This window comes from Phoenix dactylifera, chromosome 3 (assembly GCF_051530095.1).
Source record: "Phoenix dactylifera cultivar Ajwa chromosome 3, Ajwa_hap1_PhDact_Kaust_v1.1, whole genome shotgun sequence".
NCBI lineage: Eukaryota > Viridiplantae > Streptophyta > Magnoliopsida > Arecales > Arecaceae > Phoenix > Phoenix dactylifera.
The window spans coordinates 44,161,022-44,188,438 of record NC_143192.1 but is presented as its reverse complement, the minus strand read 5'-3'; the positions used below and the strand labels follow the sequence as shown (position 1 = coordinate 44,188,438).

General features: G+C 37.1%; 2 protein-coding genes across 2 annotated transcripts; both read right to left on the bottom strand.

The window, feature by feature from the left end:
- Window positions 1–1,035: 1,035 nt before the first annotated feature.
- On the bottom strand, window positions 1,036–9,529 carry LOC120108113 (uncharacterized). The gene is made up of 4 exons (XM_039121674.2): window positions 6,452–9,529; window positions 4,498–4,695; window positions 2,997–3,156; window positions 1,036–1,366 (listed from the first exon to the last, which is right to left on the bottom strand). Exons 1-4 carry the CDS (start codon window positions 6,468–6,470, stop codon window positions 1,147–1,149), a joined length of 597 nt encoding a protein of 198 aa, XP_038977602.2. The 5' UTR covers window positions 6,471–9,529; the 3' UTR covers window positions 1,036–1,146.
- A 4,491-nt stretch (window positions 9,530–14,020) lies between these two features.
- Window positions 14,021–15,279, bottom strand: LOC103719477 (mitochondrial import inner membrane translocase subunit TIM23-1-like). Its single transcript, XM_026809388.3, has 2 exons — window positions 15,014–15,279; window positions 14,021–14,905 (listed from the first exon to the last, which is right to left on the bottom strand). The coding sequence occupies exons 1-2, from the start codon at window positions 15,190–15,192 to the stop codon at window positions 14,311–14,313; spliced, it is 774 nt and encodes a 257-aa protein (XP_026665189.2). The 5' UTR covers window positions 15,193–15,279; the 3' UTR covers window positions 14,021–14,310.
- Between the last annotated feature and the right edge of the window lie 12,138 nt (window positions 15,280–27,417).

The window sequence follows — 27,417 nt, the reverse complement described above, 5'->3', positions numbered from 1 at the left end:
TTTGTTGAGGTCCTTTTGAAGCCATCCCAGGGCAGATTGACCTTTATAAGCCCATGTAACTGATGAGCAAGACAAGTAAGTGACTCGTGAAACCGATGAGAAGGAATCGACTCGACTCTTTTGAAAATGAACGTTTATTTGGGATGATGCCTGTACAGGAATCAATCAAAGAGTAAATACGAGTAAATGTTAAAATCCTTCAGTTCCTTCGAACCTTCCTCCTGTGCTCAAGAGTTGAAGTAGCGTCCATCAGGCTTAAGTTTGTTGCAACACGCATCCCAGGCCGCTACCTCATTCTTTCCATGCGTCATCAGTATATGCATAAACCTCCTGACTGCATCCTTCCTATCTACATTTTTTTTGGCGGAAGCAAATTACCTAGATGCTCTCTATCCCTGAAGGTTGTACGTGTGCTTGGCTGTTGATGGGGTTCGAAAAGTATGACAAACAAATGTGCCCTACACATGAGGAAACCAGGAAATTTCCAGATTATCTGAAGTCAGTAGTGCGTCAGGGCATACGGGGAAATGTTGGTCCGGGATGTAATATTCATAGAGCAACTTCATGTTTTGTCCACGTGGAGTGCTTCCCTTTCGTGCTTTCCAGAGATCGGTCATTTGGTTATCAGATATTACCACTAAAGTTCACTAGCCAGAGGCAGAATGGCCCTTAGGGAGTCCAAATCATTTACTAGATGTGCTCCAATTAGACGTCTGTTAGCAAATTTAGGGTTTGGATTTGTACCATTTCCAGATGGTCATAGTTTCACCCTTTTCTCTTCCCTTTTTGGATAGGCAAGTTCCACTTTTCTTGCCGCCTCCCACATGCTTGCAGCAATGTTTACAGAATGAATGCTCCGTGGTGCACTTTGATGCCGCAACTTAAGAACTGATCTTTCTTCAATGTCAATTGATGAAGGCATCTAGCATGGAATTTCTCCACCTATTGGATGGAATTTGCTCTCTGTTTCTGAATTAGAACGTGCTTTGGTACAGGTGAACCGAGTATAGTCACAAAATATCCACAGAAGCATCAAATTCGAATGCAGATACTGGAATATTAACTGATGAAACCAATCATACTTGTAGATAAACAATAGCTGCACAATAATGATACACAGAGCTCTATGTTTCACAATTGGCAACTTCACATTCTAACATGCCTGGCATCAGCACAAGCAGCTTCCAGATCCCCAATAAAGAATAGCATCTTATCGGAAATCTCCAAGCGCTGCTGCTCTAGCTTATCTTGGAGCAGCGGTCCGCTGTCCCAGCTAGTTTGATGCCTACAAGAGCCTAGGTATCGTTGGATCTCACCTTGATGAATGAGATAGTAGTCAACTCCTTCTCTGATAATCTTCAAACCCCTGAAACATAGTAATACAGTTATTTTACTTCATTTAAAGACAAGTCAAGGGCATATTTAATATAAAGAAAATAGTGCTCAAACAGTTAGAAGGAAAATTCTGAATCAACTGATTATATTGAACAGGCATCCATTTTCATATCCAGTTGCTTTATCTAACCTAATGAGGTCTATGCACTCATCCCGGTGCTCACACATTCATGTCCAAATTGTTAGGTTTCATTTCATAATTGTAAAGAAAAAGGTACATTTAGTTCGGTTTGGGGTAGATTTGTTCTGGGGTGATCTGTACTGAGTTCAGGTTTGCGGCACTTGGGTCCGTCCTCCCATTCTCGTTCCCTTTGAATATATTTTAGAGGCGAATTTTCTCGCTTCTTTTTCCCCTAAACTGAAAAATTGTTAGGTTATCTTGAGCTCAAGCTTGGCTCAGCACAGTGGAGATTTTCCTTTTACTAAAATTTGGCAAATAGCTTGGCTTCTCAAATCAGCATATGCGGATTAAACGCAGACTTACAATTTCAAAGATAAGGCGTGTATATTATGAATAACACCAATTCTTAGTGATTGAAGAAAAATGAGACAGATACAAAATAGAGCAATTTTTTTTTTTTTTTTTTTTTGAAAGCATTACTAGGTTAAAATCTTTGATGATCTATGGTCAACATGTCAGAAAAGTTTCTAGCTATACAGCATTTGATATTTAGTCTTGATATTCTGATAAGATGGACGTTTCTATAGGATCAACGCATTCATGTTTGGCACTTTGAAATCTAGATACCAACACTAGAACTTCATGAATAATCCTAAGTGCAATCCTTCTTTATCAGTTTCACTCCTTCAAGGACGAATTCTACAATTAGTCAGCATGCAAAATGGCGTGCATATATTTTATTTCCAGAGAAATATTTAATCTCTATGCCAATTCAATTTCCTAGATTATATCAATTTTTCCACTAGGGAGAAAGAATCTAGTGGTAATATTTGTTTCAGTATGGAGGCATCAGAGAAAATATTAGATATGCATTTGGTAGATGATAAAAACCAAGTCAAACATGAAACATTCAACTCATCCTTGCCCAATTCAGACAAGTTTAGCTTACGAAGCTGTATTTACATTGAAGTTCCAACGAAGTTCATCAAAACATTGCTTTAGGATAGATATGTTACTGTGTTCATGTACATCATGTTGTCATTCAGGCAGATTACTACTGCTAGGCAATCTTATGCATGTGAGTATATGTTGCTTGGATAGAATAGCCCTCGAGGAAATTTCATATGGATATGCACTCAATAGCAGTTTCTAGAACTAAGTATGATTATAACCAGTACAAGTATCAAAACATAGAAAATTACTAATATACAACAATCGGTTGCAACCTAAGCATGGCTTACTCCCAATTTTCTCACTTTCCTAATTGAATTACAAAACAATTTAGATTCAGAGTAGTACACTTGATCTCAGTTAGTATAGAATAAGTTATGAAAAATATAAATATAGGTTCCTCCTATTTTTCTCGCTTGCCTAATTAAATCGCAAAATAATTTAGATTCAGATTGGTACACCTGATCTCAATGAGTAAAGAATAAGTTATGAGAAATGGAAACACAGTAAGGGTGTGCTGATGACTTACAATCCATATCTATCGCATCGATCTTGCGCTATGTAGACATCTTTCCAAGTTTTGGAATCTTGTGGCGCGTAGAATGAAGCACTGTCTTCTCCCCATCGTTCCTTGAATAGGCTGCTCCACAGGGCATTGTCAGAGCCTAATTTCCTCCACTTTCTGCAAACTAGTTAGTGCACCAACGTGGATGTTAGCACAAACTCAGCTTTGGATGTAAACTAAATGATTAACCAGTATTCTTGACAGTTTAATTTATGAAAGCAAATTGAAGACTCATTTTCTGTTTTGATTGAACAAAAGCTTCAAACATCACTCTGAAAGGGAATGAAAGATATATTATTAAGTTCTCCAAGGAGATAATGATGTTTGCACAGTTAGCATGTTAATCAATGGCTTTTGGTGCCACCGCTCATGGGCCTTTACAAGTAAACATCAATTTTCCTGATTTCACACATTTCACAGTTCTGCAAAAATTGTGGGTTCTGCCAAGTAAAGAAATCCATGCTTACATTTCTCCATCGAAAACCTGTTCTTATCTTGAAGAGCACTTGATATGTAGGTTTTATCTCAACTGATAAATGATGCATTAGATACAAATACAATGATGGGCATTTCCACCAAAAAAGGACACTTAAAGAATGGATGGTATAGATCCATGATCAGATGAATAGGTGTAATGACCTAGCTGCTCCACCTAAATATTTCACCATGAATTCAAGCCCCGCACTCAAATTCTTTGATGGACCAGGCAAGAAGTAATATTTGTCCACAAGAAATGGCAATTTAATCAGCACCAATCCAATGAATGGAAAGGAATTACAATTCTCAGGTGGGTTATAGTTGATACAGAGATATAATCATAAGGATCTGCATCATATTTACTAGATTCATATCAAGAAATGAGTCACCAAACAAGACCACTTCACAAGTTTACGATGTTGATGCAGAAAGAGGTGTGCTGCCGGCATGACTGCACCGCACAATTCAGGTTAGATAATTCGCCAAGAATTCAGGCCCTGCACCCAACTCCTCTGCTTGGATCATGAAAGAAATCGTATTTGTCCACAAGACTTCTAATTTTCACGCGAGTGAAAAAAAAAAGTCCATAAGAGAAGTGATCGAGCAATCCATATTGCCATGCGCAAGCAAGGGCACAAAACATAAAGAAAAGATTGCTTTTACAAAAAGACATTAATGAGCAGCTCTGCATACCAGTTCTCTCCTGTCCCTTCTCCATCATCGTTTTCTTTTCTCGTTGAACAGTATGGAAAGATGCTCCCAGATTCAAAAGAAGATCCTACAAGAACTAATTCCACTATCCAGATCTAAAGGACTGAAGAAAAGTAAGCACCAAAGAAACTATAAACAGTTCTGATTGTGGTCGTGATGAGGGAATTCAAAGACAGGAGGCAGTTTTCCTACAGGTGATGCCATAATTACCATAATTGTAATATAAATTACAAGAAGAGGAAGAAGATAGCGAGAGGAGGATTGGAGACAGAGCTACCTTGGAGAGCTGTTGCTAGAGTTTGGTGATCGAAGAGGTGGAAGATCTTGACGCACAGCTCCCCCGGCAATCTCTCCATTACCTCCGGATTCCACGAGAATTGCTGTCTCAGTTCGAAAACAGAGAGAATTCTGCTGTCTGAGCCCGACGAAGATCCGGTTCGGCCCCTCTTTCTACCTCCCCGTTTCTTCTTGTCTTCTGCCACGTGTGCTAATCTAGATTAGTCAAAAATAATAATAATAAAATATTTTTAAAATTAAAACTAAATCAGTTTTTTTTGTCCCTTATCTTTTTCGTTTTCAATCTAGACTTCTTTTGCGGGAGGGGTAAAGCAAATCTAGAGCTTTTCAAATGGAGACTCTTTTCTCTACCATTCCGGCCGCACTCATTCTTGCCGCCAACCGCCGCAACCCAGTCATAGCTGCTGTCAATCATGTAGCCATTGCTCATGAGCTTTCTCCATGGGAGCACTGTATGAGCCTCTTTTTTTTTTTTATTCCCACATCAATTATTTATAGGGTAGATTTTAAATATTTATATAGAATCAAAAAATCTAAATAATACCTTCCGGCTAGTTATTTTGAGTAAGGTCCTAGGTTATTATAAATAGTATCAGAGCAAACAGCACGGATCCATTGAGGCTAACCACGAGTCGATCGTCGTATTTATGACTAGATTTGAATAGATTTGAACCCTTAGTCTGACGTTGGGTAGATTTTGGATACTTATATAGGATTAAGAAATCCTTCTTCTGATTAGGCAGAATTTAAATAGAATTAAGACACCCAAATAATATCTTCCGGCTAGTCATTTTTGGTGTCTGAATGTGTTATGCAGACGCAAACAAAGGAAGCAGGGACATTGATATGTATCAAATCCTTTAGAACTTAGGTATATCTCCATTTTGATGGAAATAATAACATGGGTATATCACCAAAGCAAAATTATTTACTTTAGCGGAAGCTAATTCTAAGCAACCTTACATAAATCAAAATTTGTATTTGCAATTATTTAACTCTAAGAGTCATAGAAGTGATGCCACAAAGATATAATGATATTAAATTATTGAACCATGAATATCTGGCTCTTTTTCCAAAAAAAAAAAGGAAAAGGAAAGGGAAAAATCAACAATTCTCTTTTTGGATAAAGATGAAAATTCAACATTTATCCTTGAGGATCCCATCTTATGCACAAACCGCTGTCATTAGATCATTCAATGCCTCTTCATTAGTCGGCTGAAGAAAAAATTATGCTAATAGATGGCTATGTATAGATTACATAGAACATAATGAGATCGCAGGATGTAGTTGCTTATGAATGCTGCTACATCTACTCCATTGTATTTGTGCACGCGAAACGACTGCTAATCCAGGGTTTGGATGCTCTCCCAGACGAACAAGTTTATGCTCATCAGGATACACAAGGAGTGGTCTGCTTAAACATATATATTAGCCTCCAATCAGACGGCCGTTTTAATAAGGTATATGTTCCCATGGTGTACCAAAATTCGATAGGCATGTCGTTCTTCTAAAACACTCTTTGCGATATGGGCAAAAACAAGCTAGCTAGGATCGCGTTTGATATTATAGCTGCACCGGAGTAAGTCGGACCAAGTGGCGGGTATCATTGAAGAAGGGATTGTGAATTCATTTTCCTTTGCTAGAGTCCGACGGGTATAAAAGGTGACATGGATGGCTGTGGCCTTCGGAAATCCTGCCACCACCTCAAAACCAATTATAAAATAAAAATATCCATATATACGTGCGCAAGCTGAGCCATGCGGAGTTTCCTGGTGAAGGATCACGGAAGGCTTTCTATGGTACATTATTTAGTCTGTTTTGATACCATAATATTTTATTGGTCCGACATGGTTTTCGACGAGGAATATTATTGAGGTGGAGGGAGAAAATGCTCAGCCGCTAAATTTAACGATGGAAAGAATAGATTCCATTACCATTTGTCGCCTCTTGCATGTCGGAGCAGGAAGGTGATAAGCTGGGGTTCGAAAATGCTCAGCCGGTGTGATCCATGTCAGTTTATTACGTCTTGGAGCTGAGTACTTCAAGCTCATCTATATCTTTGCCGCTGATTCGATGGACGGCAACAAGATCACGTAGAAGCTGCATGAACGACGCCACGTTAGACCTCGTAAGTCGTAACACAGGGTGCCCTTCCATATAACATGGACCAAAGAACAGATCCGGGAATTTGTTGATTGCACAGTTTGCAGGAGACAATCTCTAAATCGTTCGGTCACAGATCACAACTGTAACACCAGCAGCATCCGCATTACGAAACAACGAGGAGCCCCAAACTCCAGATAAGGTTACGACAACCCTTCACGTATCCATACTTCCAAACAAATTAGCCGAGACCTCAAGTTCCGCCAACAACCGTCCATCCAGATTCGTTTCTTTGGCTGATATTATCCATCTCCTGATACCACACAAGAACAAGAGACGTAAAGCGAAAAAATTAACACCACAAGACACTTTGGAAGCTAACATGGACAGGCAGAATCTTATAAAAGGCTATACACTTTGTTACTGAAGTCCAACATCGCAGCACCACATGGTTGCTATATGGTTGCTGGGATTCCTAAATTGCAGAAATACCGATCTAACTTTTCTTTGTATTTAAAGTGCAGATATTCACTTAGATAACATAAAGTATATCGAAGTTATAGCTGAGGTTGCCCTTGGATTACACAAAGACAGACAAAAGGTTAACCAATGCTTCAAAACACTCATATAAAACCAGAAAAGCTTGTACAGGAACCGGCAAGTTAGATACAGGGAAACAATAGAGGCGAGAAGCATATTTCATATCAAATAATTAAGCAGAATTTCCAATTTTAACCCAGAGATGTCAGACTAAGAATAAATGTAGAATCTATAAAGGAGTTCCAGCCCAAACAAACCTTATAATCCATTTTCATCAAATTTCCCCGTATTCATCTTACAAACTATCGATAATCTGCAACTAGCAGTACTTTTGAATCAACATTCACAGGCGATGTTGTCCACCTCTAATAGAGAGGACAAGGACATCAGCCATAGCTTTAGACGAGCATTCACATGGATCAGTAGTAAAAGTGAAAGATAAAGAATGCAGGAATCACATATAAAGAAAATAAAATGAAGGAAAGACCAAAGTGCTCTGATCCCCAACAATATAAGGAAGACAAATCAAACATTCAACCTCTGCCAGCTTTTCTCCTTAAATATTTTTAGGACAAATGTAAGTAACCGTGCATAAATTTGACCTGCACATCAGCTTCACCATCATCAAGCAGATTTCCATTATTAACAGCAGTTCATACCTCAAGTTAACCAATAATATACTAAAATGTAACCTAAAATTTGCATAAATTTCAGTATACATCTAGCCCTTCATATATTCATCACCAGCTTCCCAAGGAAATTGCACACTACCAAAACAGGACATCTCCCCAAGTTACCAGATTTTCTACAGTCAACAAAAAAAGGCAAAGAGCCTATGCAAATTTATAATTGACTAAATCAAGCCTATATTACACAGTATACAGAAATAAATTGTTGCAGAAATGTCAAGTCTCAAGTGTATAAAATGACTCATTATGCTCAGAATCCCAAATAATTAATATATGAACATGATTGATGCAAGATCCAAAAAAGATCTTGTTGAACACATCATCTCTCCGAGATCTATACACACCAGAATAATTACTATATGGACATGACTGATACACAGCATGATCCAAAACATGATCCTCTTTAACTCAGCATTTCTCTGAGATAATATACATACAAGAATTTCATACCGACGGGCACTTTTTTTTAGACCGTTGTAACGGAGTAACAGCAAAAATTAGGTAGTCACCAATTACATACCCTCATTAGACACAAAAGACAAAATTATTAAGTTAAACCTTCAGTCACACATAAAACGAGTAAATGATATTCGATACTGGTCAATATACATATCATCAAGTAGTGGGACAAAGTATAAACCTTCACAATATGCAATGTAAATTCAGATGAAAACTAAATGAAGCAAACAAACTAAAATGCAGGTCATTGAAACAAATAATAGAATCAATTGACTGGAACATAGGAGTAACATAGATGCAATTGTAGATAGCTAAAAACTAAGCCACTTTTTGCATTCCTTTCCATTATAAAAAATTACTTTTTCTACAATAGATTTATTACTTTTTTACAACATTCTAAAAAGATTTCTAGAAGATTTTGATAAAAAATATTTGGTTAGAAATATGATAACAATATTTTCTATTTAATGAAATTGATAGTCACTTTCATAATCACAATCATCACATGAATGAAAAGAAAAACTTGGATGCTAAAGATATTTAAAAAGCATGAGATTTCATCACTAGGCTACAAATATGATTCATACTACAGCTTTGACCCCCTGAAAAGGAAGCAACTGATAGTTAACTAATGGCTGATATGCATGATCCTGAGAAGGTATGTAAACTAAAAGGTAAAAAATCTGCATGAAAATCCAAATTAGAAATATCCTATAGCAAGCTACCTAAAAAGTTAAAAAGAGATATCGACAATTATTCTGAAATCAGTTATTTTTTATTCCACCAATTACTTGAGATACAATGTAAACTACTCTTGATATAATAAAAAATGTAAGACTAAGGCCCTGTTCGGCATCACTTTTATTTCTTATAAAAAACCAAGACAAAAAAAAGGAATATATGTTATTATTTTTATTTTTCAAAAATCAATTATGTTATTTTTAGATAAATGAAAGTAAGAAATTCTTATTTTTACTATTTTGCAAAATAAGAAAACCAACACCAGTGGAACCACCTCCATTTTCACCGCTATCACTGTTGTCGTCACCTCCACCGCCACAACCATCATGCTGCTGCCATCACCGTCATCTCCACCACCATCGCCGTTATTGTCTCTAACACCACCATTACTACCACCGCCATACCACCACCATAACCACTACCACCACCAATCCATCATCTCCGCCGCCTCCATAGCCTCTGCCATAACACCACCACTATCATCATTGCTAGCACCACATCATCGATTGCCCCACCACCACTGCCCCCGCCACCATGTCGCTAGCGCCCCCAACTACAAGCTTCTACTATCTCTGCCATCACTAACATTGCCTCAACCCTCATTATCCATTTATGTTTTTAAAAAATTGTTGACTATACCAAACATATTTATATTTTTAAACTTTAAAAATAAATAATAATAATTTTTTCGGAAATAAAAAATGAAAGTGATGCCAAATGACACCTAACATTCAATATCCCTCTGAACTAGATTATCATTTTTTACAAATTTCCCTGGAATATAAAGCTTTCTGAGAAGATAGCTTTACAGTTCCTCCCCTCATAGTCCATAGTCCAAAGTCATAATAAGATGAGTTGACAGCCAAACAAGAAAGCACCCCTAAAACCAACCACCGGCCAAAATCTATGTCCGATCCCTCTAGCCACCTTTTATATTAGCTTCCATAATAATACTCCTATGACATGCTCAAAGCATTTTTCCAATTCCCACAAACCAGCATCATGCCTTTGCATCGTAATAATGATTTTAATAACATCTTTGACAAAACAGTCTCCCCAAAATTTGCTCTCCATTACAACTTCCTTGACCATGCAAAGTTCATCTCCTTCAATTTGATGATTGCCTAAGATATAGACAAGCAAAGAACAACCTCAACTCTTTTACAGAGGTAATTTATCCAAAAGATTTACTGAAAAAAGGTAGACTATAGGCACAAAAATGAAACTCATAAAGTAGCAAGTTTTGACCAAGGTGGTTATGTTGTCAAGTGGCAAGTCTGTTAACTATCTATCCAACACATGACCCATTACACACACTATTTCCACGCCTCAAAAAATCAAAATACTTCATGAGGAATAAGTCTACAGCAAATAGTAAAGTGATCATCACAAGTAACTTCAAATCAATGCATTTTTTTATAAAAGCTCATCGTTAAGCCAAAAACCAGAACATAAATAAATAGAGAAAAAAAAGAAGTTTAATCACAAATTCAATTGGCTTGCTGATGAGACCGACTTTCAACTATGAACCTTCCAACCAGAGCTTGAGGGACAAATTATTACAAATTCCAACTGCCTAGGAATCCCCTAGCTTTGAACCATTGCCACTGATGAAGAAACATTGTCTAAGATATAAACACTAAGAAAGGCATGTTATTATAAGCTTATAAGATCCATCTTAAATTAAAACCATCTTTCCTTCTATGATTATTGGGAATCAATACAATACAATCATGAGTTCTACTGCAGTTCATTTTTGGGGGGATAATTAATCCAATCATTTTTTCGTTGTTTAAAAAGAAAAACAAGCTTAGGCCACTAATGCACTTCACAAGCACCACTTTGCCACCTATGAACCTGGCCTAGAGGCTTGGCTATCTATCTTGGCAACCATGTTCACTAGGTATGCCCAGATTAGTTGTGCAGTTACATGGAAGACTGCCAACAGGCCTAGGTCAGCAAAATAGAGAGGGTTCAGACAGTTTAAGTCAAATTTAGGTCCAAAGCGGGTCAACGCAAGTAGGAGAAGCTGAAAAACTGAGAGGATAAATCATAAAGTTGAGAGACTAAGACGCACTCAGGCAAGTTAGCAACATTTCAGTCAGAATGGCAGCATAATCATATTATTCATTTATGACGGCTCTGGCATGGTGACAACAGTACTGGAATCCAGCAGCACATCATTAGAACTTTTCCTTCTCTATTTCTTCCTTCTTTGGACATCTCCCAAGTGCCAAGAAATGATTCCTATGTAGTTTCTGGCTTGCAACCTAACATTCTTTAAAAGTTTCTCCCTAAAAACAATTATCGATTGCCTATGGGACACTATTCTTAACTTTCTAAAACCCATTCAACAACACTGCAGATTTAAAATACTTCATTAATTGTCAATTTGCCTCTTACAAATATGCTAAAGTAATATGGGACAATATACTTAGGAGAAATTTTTATTACTATAAATCTTATAATACATGTTTGTATTAGGGCCATATGAAAATCCATCCAATCGTAGACTTTTTTCCTACAAATATTGTCAATTTCCAAATATTGTCAATTTCCATGTTGCGAGTTTATATTTCCAAAACTTATCAACTTCCAGTTTTGAGTTCATATACAAGTCCTTAACACTTGCATACAAACTCCCTTTTAGATTTTTTAGTTCATTGCATTTTACCTCTTTAACAAACTAGGCAAACTCCAGCAACAAAAGACCTGCAATATTGTTACCTTTAATAAGTCAATGGTCTAGAATTTTTTTTAAAGTTAAAAGTTTTGATTAATGATTTTTGGAATCCACTCAATCCATGATAAAAGGAAGGTTCAATCCATGACATTTGCAAAAGTATTTGAGCAATCTAAGCTACAGAATACTGAAATTAGAGGTTTTCTTAATTCTCATTCATAACTGAAAAAAATAAAAATACAGCAGTCTTGAGGCTTTCTTAATTCTCACTCATACCTGCAAAAAAAATAAATATACAATAGTCTTCTTCCAGTCAGCTAACATTAGCTCATGATGACACTCCTTCAGTTTTGCAATATGTCTCCTTGTCTAGGACTTCATAAGATTCTTTTCTCTAAATAATTTGATTAAGTGATAGAGGTCTAGATCATCTAATATATGAAGAAACTTAGAATATGCTGAAAAGGTTGTCATTCACTTGCTGTGAATTTTGTCCATGGAACAATCACTGGCTAGTCAGCAAGATTATTGTGCAATATGGTATACCAACCTAGCCAAACTTCGTACCTCTTTAACACAATTGGACCTCCCTTTCTTCCTAAGAACCATAGTTTCTCACTTCATGCAACAGCAACTTTAACACATGAACAATATTTTTAATGTATGATTTACATTTCTGATTGTTGGTCATCAGTATAACTGGAAAAGTCAAATAGAAAATCTACTACAGTAAGACATACTTCAACATCAAACCCCATGCCCCTGTCAAATTTCTGTACCACATCCATGCTTCCACTGCTATAGTATTGCCATGAGTTTCTTTTAGTGCCAAACAATGTTTGACTGACACCATTTTCTGAGAAACTACTGCCACCATTAGATTAATACAAATTGATGGAATCAATCATCTAACATCTCATGATCAGCCCATGAAGTCATGGTTGTGGCAGCTCTTTTGTGGTCAGACTTTGGGTCCAATTAACAATTGGCATAAAACAAAATGATACATCCATCAAATTATTGATAAAAGCTAGAAAGCAAACATAATCATCCATCTTATAGCTTCTTCATAACTCAAATCTTCTAACCTATAAGTAATATTTCAATCTAACTTTGAGAATCCTGATTATTACTTTAATGTCCTTGAGATTCTTAATGCTCATATTGCACTTCTGACTTTTCACTAACAAATTCATCGGATTTCATGATGAGCATAGCATAAATCATTCTGCTTACATACAAAGGCTGTCCTTATCACATCAAATGTTAGAACAAGCAACTGTAGCATTCAATAATGTTATCAGAACCTTACACAATATTAGAAGCCTGTACTATGCCATAAGGGATCTTGCCATTATAATACCAAAATGGTAAAATCTGATCATACAAAAAAAAATCTTTGAAGGATTAAATGGGAAGAAATTTAAAAATGTGATTAAACAATCAGACCTAATCCACGACTAAATGGGACCAGACTAATGCATCAATGAAACACAAACAACTCTATAAAATCATGGTTTCAAAAATTGCTGAAATGGGATTGTACAATATAGCTTCTATAGGGTTTTTTATAATTTGGATATGCTATTTTGGGGTCAATCTATTAGGAACCAGCGCCAGTATGGATGTCGAGACATTAAAATAGATGTACCAGTACAAGCCAGTTATACCAGTCTATATACCGATCCACAGCGGCGAGTACCAGCAGTACCGTACTGGCTGTACCAATCGGCAATAATAATTTTTTAAATTTTTTTGGAATATACCAACTTATATATGCAGGTGGTACAGCGCTCGATATTGATATTTAAAATCATGCATAATCATTATGGGTTCTTCACTTCTTCATCTCAATAAGCAATGCCAAAACCAGGATTTCTTGAAATGGCGGGGTGCTTAAAGAAACCTAGACAACCATCTTTGAATCTTATATCTGAAAAATCGCTGTGAATTCGAATATATGTTGCAATTTCCATAGACCGAACATATGCATTCATAGAAGCATACTTAAATTCAGCTATCAATAGTGCAAAGCAATTAGGTAAAAGTAATTACATAAATACACCAAGGATTAATTAAACTTCTTGTCATATCCATAACTACAATAATTTTCTTGATATTAAAAACTAGTTTTTAAAAATCAGTTAATGGAAGTAAAGACCATGAACTTATTCTCTGTCGCCTCAAAATGACAAATTTCCCATTCAACAATGATTCTTTGTATTTTATCAAATATAACATAAGAAAAAAGTTCCTAACAGACGAAACAGCAACACGAAGGAGCCAACTAAGGAACCAAAGACAGAGGCACATTTGAAACATCTATCAAGAACAGAGTCACATAAGTTAATCCTCGAAACCAAAATACAAACAGTTATACTATCATATAACGAAATTTAAATTAATGAAATTGTTGTTATCGGCTTATTCCAACCAATTATTTGACCTTTCCGGTCCCTCCATGGTTGCATGTAAGTGCAAAAATGGACACGCATATTTTGGTCCCCTCTAGAATCAAGAAACGAGAAGAAAATAACAGATCGAGAGGATCAGGAGCTAGAAGGATTCCAAACAAACCCTAGATAGGTACATATCTCTTCAGCGCCTGCTTCCCAGCGACAGCAGCTCCCACCATCAACCCCCCGATGGCGCCAGCGACAGCCGCCGAACGCGGCCCATTCGCGGCCTTGAACAGGGCCCCGGTGCCGAGCCCAGCAGTCACGCTGTTGATCCAGTCATCAGTATCCCTAGCAGCGACCATCCCGCTCTCCATCCCTGCATACAGGAGGCCGAGCACGCCGAGGCGGTTTCCGATCCGGCGGCCGTCCTGGCCGGATGAATTGAGGATGCGGTTGACGCGGATCTTGGGGGTGTCGCCGGGTTCGGCAGCGCGGAGGGCGCGGTGGAGGCCGAGGGAGGCGCCGGCAACGGCGCCGGTGAGGTAGCCGATGCCGGTGTAGTAGGTGAGGTTCTCGCCCCAGGAGCGGCGCTGGGCAACGGACTCCTCCTGGAAAAGGAACTCCGGCGAGGTGGGGAGGTCGTAGAGGTTCCGGTAGGGGATCTGGAGGTCCTGGTAGGGGTTGTAGAGCCTCCGGCCGGGCTCCTGCCGGCGATCGGGGTCGTCTCCGCCGTAGATTCTTGGATCGGCCATTAAATCTCCTGTTCTCTGATATCTAGGGTTTGGTGGATTTGGGGAGGAAGATAGCAGGATATTTAGAGAGGAGAAGGGGAAGTTCTCTGATATCTAGGGTTGTGGATTTGGGGAGGAAGGGGGAAGCTACCTTCTATACCGTCTCCGACGTAGCTGGCGCGGAGGAAAACTAGGGAATGCTGTGGCGGCGAGGGGAGAGGATTTTCTATTCAGAGCGTTTCCCTCTTTCAGTCTTGTACAAAGAAACCCACTGGGTGGTATTTGGGAATTGGGAGCGGTTTGACAATTTGTGGCATTATACCTTGGCATAGGTTGATATTATTTCGTACTCCAAGTTCTAGAATTTTATTTGATTTTTGCTACCACTTTGTGAGGTTTGGTAGCTTGATGCGGTCCCTGGAATCTAGAAGATACGCCGTGAGCACAGCCCGGGGAAATTACGGCCCACCACGCGTGCACCACGCGGCCGTACATATAGCCAATACTGAGCGCCGGTTCGAATAGATCCCAATCATCCGTCCATCTCAGTGCATGGATCTAAAAATCAGCGGTTGTGATGGGCGGCTCGCACGGCCTGCAGATTAGGCAATAATTTTCCCACGGGAGGGAGCCAGTAGGGCTGCCGCTGAGCAGGACACTGCTGCCGGATCTGACCGTTCATTTTTTATTTTTTATTTTTATTTTATTATTATTATTATTTTAGTGTGCGAAGACCTCCAATAAAATTAAAAAATACAAATTCACGGGTTAGCCACGTAAACAGCCATCCAGTCGGCAATCTCGTTGGTCTCTCTAAATACATGCTTGGTTTGAAAAACTTCTCATCTCTCGTCATCATTCAAATTTTTCATAGCAAAGAATGGGCCGAGCTCTCAGCTCTCGAATTTCCTTGGATCCACCTAATCATCGTGACCGAGTCGCCCTCCAAGATGACAGAACTGGTATGTAGAACTCGCCTCGAATGCCAAAAACCTGCCTAGGCAATCTAACCAGGTAATTAGTCGGACCACGTAATTTTGGCGCACGGAGTCCGGTAAACCATGGAGGGGACAAAAGAAATGATAGATATGAGAACATACTTATGCATGTTAATGCAACTGTCTAATTGAAATTCAGAGTCAAGTGTCTTCATCAAGCTCTATGTTCCTCTACCATTTCAGTTACGGCATCACATGGAGGTCAAATGGGTATTTTTCATTTCCATCAGAAACTAAACGAATATGTGACCTATTCCATTGCTACGCTGCTGCGGGTCAACAGTTTATATCACCATTCTATGGTTACGAGACTGAAAATATACTACCTATCGAATCCTTGCATAGAAATTTATAACTAGGTGATAATTTTTTTTTTCAAAGCGCATGCTTACACGGCCCTACAATGGACACATCGACCCGCATCAGGCATGAGAATATCTTTCAATCTCCTAGGTAACAATGCCACCATCTCCTACAGCCAGCTCCACCACACAAGAGGTACAGCTCAAAATAATGAATATATCCACACAGAAGGGCCTTGCTTTGCTTATGCATTGGCATAATGCTCAAAATAGAAAATATTATGTGAGTACCACATGGCATGTGAGAGCAAATGAGATGCATTTGGACGACTAATACAATGAAAGCAAATGATTTGAAAGACAATACAAACCGCACAAGGAACGCATATGACATTTGCATGCTTAGCTCCCTCATATCCGCAGCTCAATTAAGATTATCGAGCCGAGAGAAAAAGAAAAAAAAAAGCTCGAGTTCGACTTGATTAAAAATTAGAACTATGTGCTAAACCAAATAATAAACGAGATAAGTTCCATCTTTTTTTCAAGTTTCAAAAATAATTTTGAGTCAACCATGAATGCTTGATAATACCCTGACTCAATCAGCTCAGCTCAATCACAACCTTCCAATCAAACTGATTAAGCTATTATCCTAACCTAAAATATCTTTTGAATGAAACCTAGACACAAATAAATTAAACAAGCTAGACGTTGACAACATGAGACTGCTTCTACAAGCCCAAATTTTGCTTATACCCAAGTGCAGTGCAAACTTTAAATATTTAAACCTGTTCATTGCAAGTGAAAAGGGCGATGTGCAATAGTTACGCAGGACAGTCTCCCAATGGCAACCATGTAATTCCAGCTGCGACAGAAAAGGATCACCAAGCAAGCAAAACACTAGACCACTTATCAAACTGGTCATCAGCGTCCCAGTCACAGGTCGCCAGTCCTATGGCAGTTCAGCCAGTAGCCCTACTGAGACATCTGGTTTTGGAAACATTGTACCAGACAGCTGATGATGGTAACAGAACTGAAAGCCCGATGAGGGTACCATCATAGGAGATGAACTAGTTTTTCCCTGCCAATAGTTATCAAGTCAGAAACATCCATATAAAATAATCAGTTGTCAAAAGGCACTGCAAAAACACCTTGAAGAAATGCAAATAGTCACTATTTGCATAGATTAACCTAATGATTGATACAATTATCTACATTTGAAGAGATCAACTTTAAACTTTTCACTGATTGCTTCAAACGAAAATAATTAACCATAAAAATGTGAAGCTCTACTGCTAAAACTCTATGCAATGCGACCATGTAGGATACACAAGTGAGCTCCAGCCGGGGAAACTGAAAAGCTTTCTCCTTGCAGAAAATTTCCCATACACCGAGCAAGTGCTGGTCATGAGCTAAAAACCCCTTCAGAACTACCACATGATAAAAAATGTATTTACACTTGCGACGCCTCAATAACATGAGCAGACTTTAATCCTGAAGCAGGTGTCACCACCCAATTTGCTAAAAAAGTCTGAAGCCCCTCAAACAGCAGGCTAGCAAAGCATTGCAGATATCAATCTGATCTGGCTTGACGGCTGCAGCCATCTAGGCAACAGCAGAAAGCACTTCTTGTAATCTGTTTCCCTGTTAATCGAGTGACTGATGTTAGCACAAAATCCAACATTAAACAACCCAAGATAATATAGAGTCCTTATAATCTTATCTGAGATAGAGAGATTGCACAACACATAAAATTCATGTCAATCCATAGATAGAACATGCATAAAAATATAACCAAGGATACAACTGAAATAGTATCACTATTTGATACAAACATAGAATAAGGTTGGGAACACCAACAGGTAATTATTGGAAATATTAAATTTGGGGCAAGGTTAACAGTTGACAATGATTTTTATAAGTTTGACTCCATTAAATTGTACCAGATTACTAGTATAAATAATGTATATCAGATATCAAATGAATCTGGTTTCATGATAACTCACATAACTCATGCCAAAATACACATCCAACAAATTATTAAATGAAGCAGCAATGCAACAGGCTAAAGCAAAGTATATTGCATTTAGTAAATAAGAATTGAAACTTTTACAGGTTACCAGGCCATTGATGAAGTTCTTCTATTGAAAATAGCAATCGCAAGTAACCTAAATTAAGTACATTTAGACTATTAACTGTAAGGAAATTATCATAAACATTTATCATTGGTTTACTATTTTATATGGGGAATTAATGGTTTTTGCCCAAAATGAAGAATATTGGTCTAACCCCTCTACATCAGCTTCAATTGGAAGCGAACACTATTCTCAACAAGTTATGCACTATTTTGCCTTGAATAGTTCAAGACAGACACTTAAGTCTAATCTTTTTTAAGGGAAAGAATCAATTATCATTTAGCACAGTAAGCTAATTAACTACTATTTCCAAAACAGAAAACCTAAAAATATTACTGCTCAACTTTCTAGACAGCCAATGCCTCTGAACACTCTTTTCAGCTTTTTAACCCTCCTTTTCTCCTACCATTAGGTCTCCATTGTAATGTTCTTTCACATGACAAACGATCATCTATACTATGTTAGAGAAGGATGGTTTTGAAATTTCAGCATATTCCCCTTTAGTACAAGATGGTACAGTCCAGTACAGTGAAGTCAATCTCTTTTCAACAAGTTTTAACAACAATGGATATCCAGTCAGTCCACAAATGCCTTCCATTCTTTAGAAGGTGAATAGGATAAAATATTAGAGTTCTTTCCTTTTCCTATTTTAATTGCTCAACTCACTTATCTTTCCAATCACTAAACTATTATAGGTGCATCAAGATTTAAATTTTAAAATATTGAATTAATAGTTATTAAATTTAGATTCTTTCATCTTCATATGATAATATTTTCCTTTTAAGTCTCTCTCATTGACATCCATTTTAAATATTACAATTTTTAATAAAAATATGTTTTTGTCGTATACAATGTAATTCAAAAATCTTATTTTCAGATGTCCATTGAACATGCATAGTTGTTATAATTGTAAAGAGACAAGTCTGATCTACAGAGAGGACTTTGCAGATCTTGCCTCATGCTGCCCTTCCCTTCTTAGGGTCATCGATAGATTTCCAATACATCATACTAATTAACTGGATCCATAAACAATTAATAAAACTCTAAATCTTGCTCTCAAACCCTGCTACCACCTAGTCCTATTACATATGCACCTAAACATACTCAATTTCCATAAGTATATTTGCTAGGAACAACATAACAATACATGAGCATTGCTGGACACAATAATCTTTTGTTGGGTCATATCTTTCATTTGCGATCATACTACTATATATACCCAACTATAAAAATTCTATCTGAAAGTTACCATTTTTAAAATGCATGAGCAATGCTGAACAAAATAATCTTTTGTTGCATCTTATCTTTCATTTGTGATCATATTACAATATAAACCCCAGTATAAAACATTTATCCAAAAGTTACCATGTCCATGTTAAATGATGTCTAGTTGTCTACCCTAAACACTACTGTCCTATAGAAGAATTGAAAAGATACAGAGATCCATAAGGATTCAAGAAACTTAAATTATAATACTAAAGCTGTAGAACAAAACATTTTTGGCCATCCTCAGCAGATAGATATTGCTTTCAGATGAATCCTGATTCTATTTGCATAGGAACCAAGTTAGAATTAACTGAAACCAACGACACTTAAGTTGAATGATAACAAAGAATAGAATGGAATGGAAGGGTAAAGTAATGCACAACAGATGCCACAGAAGCTCCTGCAAGACTTGTTTCTACACAGAAGGTTGGAAACATGGGAAGGAAAAGGCATATGAACTCTCAGAACAAAACTGTAAAAAAGAACACGCTTAATCCTGCTTAAACCTTAGCATGATAAGGTGAATGACACATCAAGCCAACCATCATAGATGTGACAGTTTATTTCTGATTCAGCTAATAGTTAGTCAATCATCATGAGTCCATACAAAAATATGGCAATGGTGGAACCAGCACATGCTAACATTTATTATAAAAGTAAACCCTCATTTAGTCGGTTGGCTATCTCAATGACTCAGTCATTTGGATACCAAGTTTCACAACCTACATTAATAAAACTTCTCTATAGCTACAATTTACCACATATCTACAAATAATATACCATCTGTGCAAATTTATATCATTCAACATGGGCAAGCACATGGCACCAGTACCATATAGATGCTCACCCAAACATTCTCTCTCATACCTAATGAATCCAACACCAATTATCCCTTTTATGAACCCAGCCGGAAAAAAAGGAAAAAAAATGATATAATCATCAGGTTAAGCACCAAACACCAAATCTGAACAAAGTTTTTGATTATCAATAACGTCAATATCTACAAACAATTAACCCTTTCCATTACTGTTATTCATCATTTTAATGATAAAATAACAGGCATTTTTTGCTCAGATCTGCCTGGAATGGGAAATTTCTGTAATGACTGTTGCAGCTAATGTCTTTTGCAGTTACAATGGTACATAACGGACCGCAGCAGAAAACATAAATGTTATTGCTCAGTAAATTAGGGGGGGAAACCAGCAGAGAGTTGATATTGAAGATGTTAAACAACAGTTGTTATTCCCATCACGTAAGACTGATAACGGAATAGTGGTCAGGAAACTGCTGTAATTTAAGTTCCCATTACTAATATATGCAACATTACAGGAGCCCTGCATAACCATCACAGCAGCTATTATAATGTTGCAATAGACTTTATCAAACCTTCATCTGAACAAAAGGCTAGTGTGTCCTGTTCTTCAAAAATCTATCACTGGTTAAACTAGAAAAGTTGATCCATATGACCAAGTGCAATTTTATCTTGCACTTTCTATAAAGAGAGATTTTCCATATATTATTAGCTGAGATAGGCCAATTTTTACATGGAAACAACCCACAATTAGAGCAGCCTGAGCTGATTCTGAATAGGTGGAAGGCAAGAAAAGAGGTCTCAGCTCAGCCTTTCAACACACAGCTACCTATCAGGATAGCCAAACCCTTAGCCCAGGGTTTGGGTTGCAGAGCAGAAGTATTCACACTTAGATCAAGCTTAAAATGAATAACAATGGATTATGTAATATAATTATCATCTCGCGTGAAACAGGTTACTGAACTTATGGTCTTAAAAGTTCAAGTTTATAAGCTGAATAAAAGTAATACAATGGAAGCTGGAGTGTAGTTTGAAAAGAGACCATGAAACCTGATCTACATGTCAATATATGATCTTGCCTAGGGATATCTTTTTTCAATAGTATGTTTGATAGCAACAGTTCCAGAACAATATCTATTTCCATATTCCTGCTTGAATACTCCTTTCTATCATAGCCAAGCCGCTCATCTGGCAGGAACCTGTGGAACACCAAATGTACTTAATTATTAGTAAATAAATTAAGTATATGCAATCATAAAATGGAAAATATAATACCTGGAATACTCATCATATGCAGAAGCACCCTGGTGAGAATAAGCACCCACTTCCAATTCTGACCTGATTCTACCCCGACTTGTCAAGGAGCTTGATGCCAAGAAGTCACAATCCTAAACAAGAAGAACCATCAACAAATATCACAAGTAAAATAATATAAGCTGGTGGAAAGCCAGAAACCTAGGGCACTTACTCAGATTAGGAATGCTTATATCCAGACACTGCAGGATACTCATAAGTCTCACAACATTCAAATCGAGGGTCATAGAAATCTGCCTCAGCATCCAGCCTCCTAGATCGGGAATAAGTAGTCGGCATACCTTGGTAACTCTCAAGTGCATATCTGCCTGATGAACTGCTCTCTGGATAAAGATCTCTAGATCTTCTGCTGCTGACTGCTGCACCAGACATGACCACTTTGTTATTTAAGAAAAGGATAAAAAACTTGGCAATTAGCACCAAGCAATAGATGATTTCCAAGTTAATCGGACTGTTTTTTTTTTTCAATTTAGGAAAACAAGACCAGCTTACCAGATCCATCCCTAGCAATTTTCTTCCTATACCTAGGTCCGTATTTCCCTGTGGGTGGAGACAGCTGATCTTTAACACCAACTCTTCTAGAAGAATAACTATCAAGGTCCCTAGAGAAAGAGAATGGAGGGAAGAAATCAGCACTGGATCCCTCTCTGCCAATATATCAAGAAGATTAAAACTCAATTAAAAAAACCCTAAGAGGGAGAATGGAGGGAAGAAACCAAATAGGAGATTACGATTGATTTTGGAAGGAAGTTCCTCCAATGCCGCAGCAGGGGCGGGTTCTTTCTCGATCGCCACGGATTCGGCCTTCGCGGACTCGCGACGATTCGAGGGCTTCGGAGAGGACTTGGCCGACGGTCTCTTCAAAGCCGATCACGGAGGCATTTTATCGGTGAAAATACTCTGATCTTTTTTAATATCGGAGAAGGATTCGACGCGCTGCAAGGCGAATGGTTTTGGTACTAGGCTTGCAGCGCACTGGGGAGAGGCGGAGCGGAGGGGTATTTATAGGGAGCGTCTCGGGAGGAGGGCATAATGGTAAGTCCGAGAAGGAAGATTGTGGGCGGTTTTTAACGCGGGCCCCTGGTTTAACGACCGTACGGTTTATTTAAAAAAATATCGTGAAGCCTATATTTTTTTTCTTACTTTTAAGCCTGCAGTTGGGATCCATGCATTGTATACCATCACCGCGCCAATCACCTTGTGCCACATCATAGCTCTTAATTTTGGCAAGTTTTTGGTGTAGTGTCCTTCCATTTGGATTCTGCGTAGATAATTGCACACTAATTTTGCAATACCGCATTTGAAAACTTTTGAAAAGTCAAGGACGGATAAGTGCACCCTTCTCTCTCTCCCTGCTATGCTAGTTTATCTACTTTCCTATTTTTTTGTGAACTTGCTCTCCTAATTCATACATCTGTAGTGAAGGCTAGGTTTTGTAAAACTCTCTATTCTTGTGGACAATAATATTAATCATGGCGATATTAATATATTCAACGAGCATTAAAATTTATTATTTAATATAAAAATAAATATTAATAGTGTCGATATCAATATGCCCTATCATCAATAAAATTCAATGTTTAATTTGCACCATAAATTTGACATAAAACCTTATATTTATTATAATTTAATATATTGTCATATTGCACTTCAAAAATAAATAGAAAAAGAAGAAAATTTTTGGTCCATTGCATGGAGCCACGTCGGTATTAATGATGGAGTTTGGATATTTGTATCGAGTCAATGTTAATGATACCGATATTCGAGTTTAGACACGATCTATGCAGAGCTTTCTATTTACTATGTGGATACTAGTATTAATGACACTGATTTCTGCTCCATGATCATTAATGTTTATTGATTAATGTACGATAGAAATTTGGCTAGTACAACCTTCTATTTATTATTATTTGTTAACTGACTATATTGCATTTTAAGAATACTTAGAAATATGAGAAAAAAATCATACATTGTGCATAGCATGAGTTATATTTAGTTTTATATATGTTTTTGCAGTATTCCCAATTTTACTCTCTGATCCAGTCCCTACATTGTCTTGACAAAAAATATAGTTGTTGGTCTTATCCCCCCCCCCCCCCCCCCAATATTCTTCCGTTATTTATCTAAATCAAGTTATTGTCACTGCAAATTATTAGTAATGAAGTCACCATCTTATTTTTTTCCAAGATTATGGGAAACTTGTCCTGCCTTTCAACTCTTATTTTCACCTTATCCCTTCCTTAAGGATGACTTCAACCAAAGTTAGAACCACATCCTCTTGTCTAAGTAGCAAGAGATAGTGCCATCTGAACTAACATTCAATGATATTAAAGTCATCATTTCACATTGTTGTTCCATTTTATATCGTGCTCTCATCCCGATCATCATGGCAGAAATTTTTTTATAAACAAGATGAGTGTTTTACCTTTTTATTATTTTGCCGATAGAATTACTTTCCTTCCCATATCTTAACCAAGCTTGCTTTGAAACTAAATAATGACTATTGATAACTGAACAATAGTTGGATGAATGAATCCATTTGGGAGGGGGGGCATCAAAATTAACCAATCTAAGTCAATTCACCTATTTTAAAATAAGAATAATTAAAAATCATATACATAAAATCAAAAATTATATGTAAGCATTGAAGTCTCCAACAAATTAAAGCTATTGGACTTTTCAGATAAAGGCCAATGCATAATTAGCTGGCACAGTGAAACTAAATATACTACTAACAAGGTTCATTAGATATGCTAGCCATTGTGAACATATTGAAAGAAACACAAGTGGTGGCAATATTTCACCAAGGGACGACTAACTAACAAAATGGCAAAGATTGAATCAAAACAAAGTATCAAGTGGCACTTGAGTGCTATGTTCCCTTACCAACCTCTCACATAGACTAAAAAAGGACATGCTCTCAAGATGATAGTTTCACTAGAAAACAACTTGGTTTAGTCGATGTTGACCGTGCCACGATCAATGAGAAGAGTGGTGGATTATTTTCATGCCTCAATAATGATTATTTATAATCTACCATAAACTTGAAATTGGATTTATTATAGGTAGCAGAGATGCATTGAGGTAGCTCCTCCTCTTAACATTCACAAATTATCTAATGCCTTGTTGTAGTTATTATTCATATATGTACAATCACCACTAGAACCAGAGTAATCGTCGCTCAAATAAAAATACTTGCCGTCTATAATAGTCATCGTTCGCATGAAGAAAATAATTAACACAGTAGCAAGGAGATACATGATGCAATTCATCCATTACATGGGAGGACTGTAGGATAATTGTAATACAAAAAAATTGAGTTGCTTAGACAAATGGTTGAGAGTACCAAGAAATGCTCTAGAGTAGGTAGTCCTTCTGGACGCTTAATCCTAATCCAAGGATGCATGGCTCCAATAATCAGATGTCATGACCAAATATGATTCTATTGTTATTATATAAAGCGAAAGTGATCTTGGATGGAGCTTTTTTTCCTTATTATGATGCAGATGTATAGCTACTTCAAGTAATAACTACCATTATGGATGGTTTCTTGCGCTAGTAACTTCCCCTGGGTGCGTAGCAGTTCTCCTGCACAAATAAATTTTATCATTCAAATAATTCCTTTCAAGTAGTTAACTCCAATAACAAACTTCCCATGTCTGGTTTGATGTGTGAATGACCAATGGTGAACCATGATTCCTCCCGGCTCCCGACATGATCAATTAAGTAAATCTTGGTCAATGTAATGCTATCAACCATTTTGTTATAGTCGATTGATGATTAATTAAATTTTAGGTGAAAATTGATGAAAAAATATATGATTATCAACACTGTTTTAATTTGTTTTTTATGAATAGATTCGAGTTTTCACTATATCATTAGTCTATTTTCACAACAAGATGCAATGTCATATACTTCTAGATTGTTTTCTTGACTGACATCCAAATCCTTGACTCCTTTCTACTAATATTAATTAATTTATTTAGAATTATATAGGTAAATACCAAGTTGATGATCATTTTTTGTTGCATAATGCAATTGTTGTGGACCTGTGGTATGGATGCCTATCTATTTTTTAATATTTTCTTATCTATTTTTATTATATTTTACATTACTAGTTTTAATTATTAGTTACTTTGGCTTATTTATTTTAAATATTTTTATCCATCCAACTATTCCACTAATTGTAGGTCAGGCAAACTTAGGAGTTATTGAGATGCTTAGTGCTTTATTCTTGCAGGTGGTAGTGACAAGTATTCCATTTGTTCTGATTTTCAAATCAAGGTAACAGTTATTTATAGTACATCTTGTGAAGTTCTTTTGTTTGTATTGCATATATAACGGGATTGTTGTAGTATGAATGATCATTTTTTTTTTTTGTTTTGTATATTCTTACCCCATTGAATTTAGTTGTAGTTACTTTAACTTGTCTATAAGTTTGGTAGACTTAGGAGTTAGGGGTTGATGTCTTGAGTAATAACAATTTTTAATGATATCCCATGAAGTTCTCTTGTTTGTAATTTTTATGACACTTAGGCCCTGTTTGGGAGAGCTGTTGGAAGTAAAGCTGTTGGAAGTAGAACTGTCTGAAGTAGAGCTGTTATAAAAAGCTTTTTGCTATTTGGTAACTACATTCGTAAAGTGTTGTGGTACTTTGTTTTGTGTTTGATAAACAAACTAGAAAAATACTTTTGTATGACAAAATTACCATAAAGGACATTGCATAGTATTATACAACAGAATATAATAAAACATAACATATATTAATACATAAATATACGATATAGTATAATATTTTTGTAATATAAAATAATATTGTTATAATATAGCATAATAGTAATATAATTATTAGAGTAAATTAATATTTGGTAATATAACATAATATTAAATCATTTAACATAACATATTAATGTATTATGATATAATGTAATATATATTATATTTATAGTATAATACAATAATAAAGGTATAAAATATTATAATTATTAGTATAAATTAATTTCTCATAATATAACATAATATTAAATTATTTAAAATAACATATTAATGTATTATAATGTAATGTAATATAATATAATATTTATAGTATAATACAATAATAAAGGTATAAAATATTATAATTATTAGTGTAAATAATTAATAATGTTGAAATATATTTATTTTATTATCTTATTTATTTATTCATTCATTCATTCATTTATATAAATATTTATTTATTTATTTTTTTCTTTTTTTATTTTTTAAATTTTCTTTTTTTCTCTTTTTTTTTCTTTTCTTTTCTTCTTTTTTTCCCTTTTCTTTTTCTTTTTTTTTCTTCTCTTCTTCTCCTTCCTTCCTCTCCCCCGTTCTCCTTTCTTCTCCTTCCGCGTGGCCGGTGGCGCCGGAAGGGGGCCAGGCCGCCGCGGCCGCGAGAGGGGGCCGGACCGGGGTCGGCGGCGGCCGCGGGAGGGAGGCGGGTCGCGGCCGGCGGCGGCCACGGTGGGCCCCCTGGGAAGTGCTCTCCCGCGAGGCCGACAGCGCCGGGCCGGGCCGTAGCGGACGCGGGAGGGGGGCGGGTCGGGACCGCCGGCGACCGTAGGAAGGGGGAGAGGGAGGGTGTGCGACGGCGGGGCCTCGCAGACGCGGGAGGGGGGCCGTGGGACCTCTTTCTTCTTCGGCACCGTCCCTTTCCATGACGGGGACATCGTCGCCGGCGGCGGCCGCGGGAAGGGGAAGACCACCTGTCTTCCTCT

Coding starts and splice junctions, on each gene's coding strand:
- LOC103719477 (XM_026809388.3), bottom strand. CDS start 15,192: ATGCCAAGGTATAATGCCACAAATTGTCAAACCGCTCCCAATTCCCAA. Junction 14,906..15,013: donor CGTCGGAGACGGTATAGAAG/GTAGCTTCCCCC, acceptor ACCAAACCCTAG/ATATCAGAGAACAGGAGATT.
- LOC120108113 (XM_039121674.2), bottom strand. Junction 3,157..4,497: donor TCTAGCAACAGCTCTCCAAG/GTAGCTCTGTCT, acceptor TGCACTAACTAG/TTTGCAGAAAGTGGAGGAAA. Junction 1,367..2,996: donor CGATGCGATAGATATGGATT/GTAAGTCATCAG, acceptor ACTATGTTTCAG/GGGTTTGAAGATTATCAGAG.